Source organism: Apium graveolens, chromosome 6 (genome assembly GCF_009905375.1).
Source record: "Apium graveolens cultivar Ventura chromosome 6, ASM990537v1, whole genome shotgun sequence".
NCBI lineage: Eukaryota > Viridiplantae > Streptophyta > Magnoliopsida > Apiales > Apiaceae > Apium > Apium graveolens.
This window is the reverse complement of record NC_133652.1, coordinates 191317474-191320921: the sequence shown is the minus strand read 5'-3', so window position 1 is coordinate 191320921 and position 3448 is coordinate 191317474. Positions and strand designations below refer to the sequence as shown.

General features: G+C 31.7%; 1 protein-coding gene across 1 annotated transcript; it reads left to right on the top strand.

The window, feature by feature from the left end:
- The first annotated feature begins 1193 nt into the window (after positions 1-1193).
- On the top strand, positions 1194-1550 carry LOC141665637 (putative mitochondrial protein AtMg01250). The gene has a single exon (XM_074471624.1). It carries the CDS (start codon positions 1194-1196, stop codon positions 1548-1550), a length of 357 nt encoding a protein of 118 aa, XP_074327725.1.
- Positions 1551-3448: the final 1898 nt, after the last annotated feature.

The following is a 3448-nucleotide window of genomic DNA, read 5'->3' as shown; positions in this document are numbered from 1 at the left end:
CCATACTCATGAAATAAAGATGTAGTTTATTCAACAAACTCATTCTACTACTTTATAATATTTAGAATTTGTAATTATTTTAAATAAATACCCTAAAAAATATCAAAAAACTGTGGAAACAAACAAATATAAAGAGCCCCTAAACAAATATAAAAAAAACTATACAAACAAACATATATAAAGAACAAATACTTAAATAAAAATATAAAAAATGCATAAATAAATTACATCAATTAATTCGAATATATAAAACCAGTGAATAATGTTGACAATAAAATCAAAGAGTCGGATAAGAAAATTCACTACTCGCAGAACTCACATGGGTCTTGCAATGTAACAATACAAATGCAAGTTCTTGTTGGACGGTATGACCAAAAAAAATGCAAGTTCTTGTTGGACTGTATGACCAAAAAATTGAAATGTTGCAGCAGCAGTCAAGGGTGAAATAGTTGGTTTTTGGTGATAGAAACTCAAAATTTTATCATGACCAAGTGCATAAAAGAAGAAGCATAAATTTTATCCGCAAAATGTTTTGGAGAAATAGATGGCACTCTTCCCGAACTCAGTTAAAGGAAGCTTTCTTTCAGCACTTCAAGGAGGCTGACGAATAGAAGCTCCATGTCATTGATTTGAGGTTAGGTGAATTTCCTATAAACAGGCTTAATACAACTAATTCAGATTGGCTGGAGAGAGATTTTTCCCCGTAAAAATTGAGTAATAAGTTAGCTTTGGATAAGGCTCCTGGACCGGATGGTTTTAATGTTGGAGCAATCAAATCTTTATGGGAAGTTGTGAATGAAAAGATATATCGATGTTTAAAAAAATTCCAGGATAATGGAGTCCTTCCTGCGGGTCTGAATTCGCCGTTTATAGCTTTAGTTCCTAAAGTGGTTCAGCTGAAATTAGTTACGGAGTTTATGGCGATCAGCCTTATCAACACTGTACCTAAATTATTAACAAAGTTGCTGGCAGAAAGGCTAGGCAGAAAGGCTAGGTGCTTTGATTAAGAAGTTGGTTTCCAAAAACCAATTTGGTTTCATAAAAGGAAGGCAACCAGCAGATAGTATTTTAATTCTAAATGAAGTTTGTCACAATCTGAAGACACGTAATTTGTTGGGCTAATATTGAAAATTGATTTTGAAAAAGCCTTCGACACTGTAAGCTGGGAATTTCTTAGTAATTTGATGAATAAGATGGGGTTTGGAGCCAAATGGAGTATATGGTTAAATGGTTACTTGAGCAGTGCTCACATCTCGGTCCTTGTAAATGGATCGCCTACATCTGAATTTGCTCCAACAAGGGGTCTGAGGCAAGGCGACCCCTTATCCCCATTGTTGTTTAATTTAGTAGTTGATACTCTTAGCAGGATGATTGAAAAAGCTTCGGAACAGGGAAGCTTTAGGGGAATTAGTCTTGCAGATAATTCTAACCCACTCATGCACTTACAGTTTGCGGATGACACTGTGATCTTTATGGAGGATAGTGTGGAGAGTATTTCAATGATAAAGAATATATTGAATATATTCATCTCCTCACGGGACCAAAAATAAAATTTTCCAAAAACAAACTTTATTCAATTGGCAAGGGTGGAACTCATTCAGCAAGGTTCAAGGATTCTTGGATGTACTATTGGGGAGTGGCCAATGTCATTTTTGGGAGTCACGATAGGCTTGTTGTAACGTCCGGGAAATATTATGTAATTATTTTTATCAATAAATAATTATTATGTGATTTTATGTGAATTTTGGTGAATTATTTGATAATTGATATTAATATTTGGATGTTTATTTCTAATAAAATTTAGATATTTAAATCTTTAATTGTCCAGAATAAAATATAGATAGCTTTGGTATTTTTCTGGTAATATTTGGAGTGTTATGTGATTTTATAAGGACTTATAGAATTAATAATGATTATTTTTACGTAATTATAAAATTACTTTTAGAATCAGAAATCGTCTCACTTCAACCGTTTTTGCGTTTTTACAACCCGAAACTCTTCTAAAATCTCCTTCCTAACCCAATCTGATAATTCTGAACATTTTATGTGTTTTGACTTTCTCGATCCGGGGTACGGTTTGACCTGTACGAGTCCCGGCGTGAAATTTTCGATACGCAAATCATTTTATAGATCGACAAAACTCGTATTCTCAAAAGGCGAGGTTTTATCACCTTATTTTTGTATAAAGTATTTTATAGGAAGCTCTGTTTTAATAATTATCCAAATTTGATATTAAAATCGTATCGTCTTTATAGTTACTTAGTGGCTAATTAACCTATTTTCGGATCCGATATATAAATGTAATTATCGTATTATTAAGTAAATAAAATGTGTGATGGTTCTGTCAACTATGTGTTGCTGTATTATTAATTTTTGTGATTGGTTGGATGCGAAGATTAATTTTATAATTAATTATCGATCTATATGAATTTAATTTGTTTTTAAGATAATTTTATTGAATATTTATTCTTATAAGTGCTAAAATTATTTCTAAAATTATTTTATTATTTTATAATTTTATTTATTATTTTTAGGAGTTTATAAAATTTAGAAATCAACATTTTATTAATTATTTGTCTTTAAATGATTTTCTGATTTCATTTAATTATAAAATCAGTATTTAATTCTAGAATCCTTCAAAAATTACGAAAATTTTATTTTATTAAGTTTAGAATATTTCGAGAATTTTAAAAATTATCTCGAAAATTTTATGGCTTTTATTTAACCGCACATATATTTGTTAAATTATAAAATACAGGTCCAATGCGCGTTATAAAAATCATTTAAAATTTTGCAAATTTGATTTATTAACTCCTAATTAGTTCAGAATTTTAAAGAAATTATTTTCGTAAATTTTGAATTATTTTACCCATTAAACACTCGTTTAATTCTTAAATTACGGTACGAAAAGGAATAATATTGGGAATAGAATAAAATAAATAAAAACAAAGAAAAAAAAATATAAATAAAACCTAATTATACCCCCAATTTCCCCTACCCCCTGTTTGTCATAGCCGCCTCTTTCTCCTCTATCAATCTCTTTCTCCCTCAATCTCTCTCTAAATCTCTCATCCCTATCTTCTCCTTCCCATCTCCATCTCTCATGTCTCTCCTATCTCATTCGTTTCTCTTTTCTTTTTCCCCCGCTGCCCCGTTTTCTGGCCGCCGGTTTCTTCTTCCTCTGGTAACCACGTTCTGATTGTTTTTTCTAGTATATATATATATGTATGTATATGTGCGTGTACGTGATGTATGTGTGCGTTTAAGGGTGCGTGTGTGTTTTTGCGTGCGTGCATTTCGTGTGTGTGTGTGTTGGTGGGTGTCGGTGCCGCTACGTGTGGTGGCGCGTTTGCGCGTGTGTTGATTGTGGGGCTTTCGTTTTGCTCTTGTTCTGTTATTTTGCAGATTGTAAGTTGGTATGCTTAATTAATTGTAATAATTTTATGCA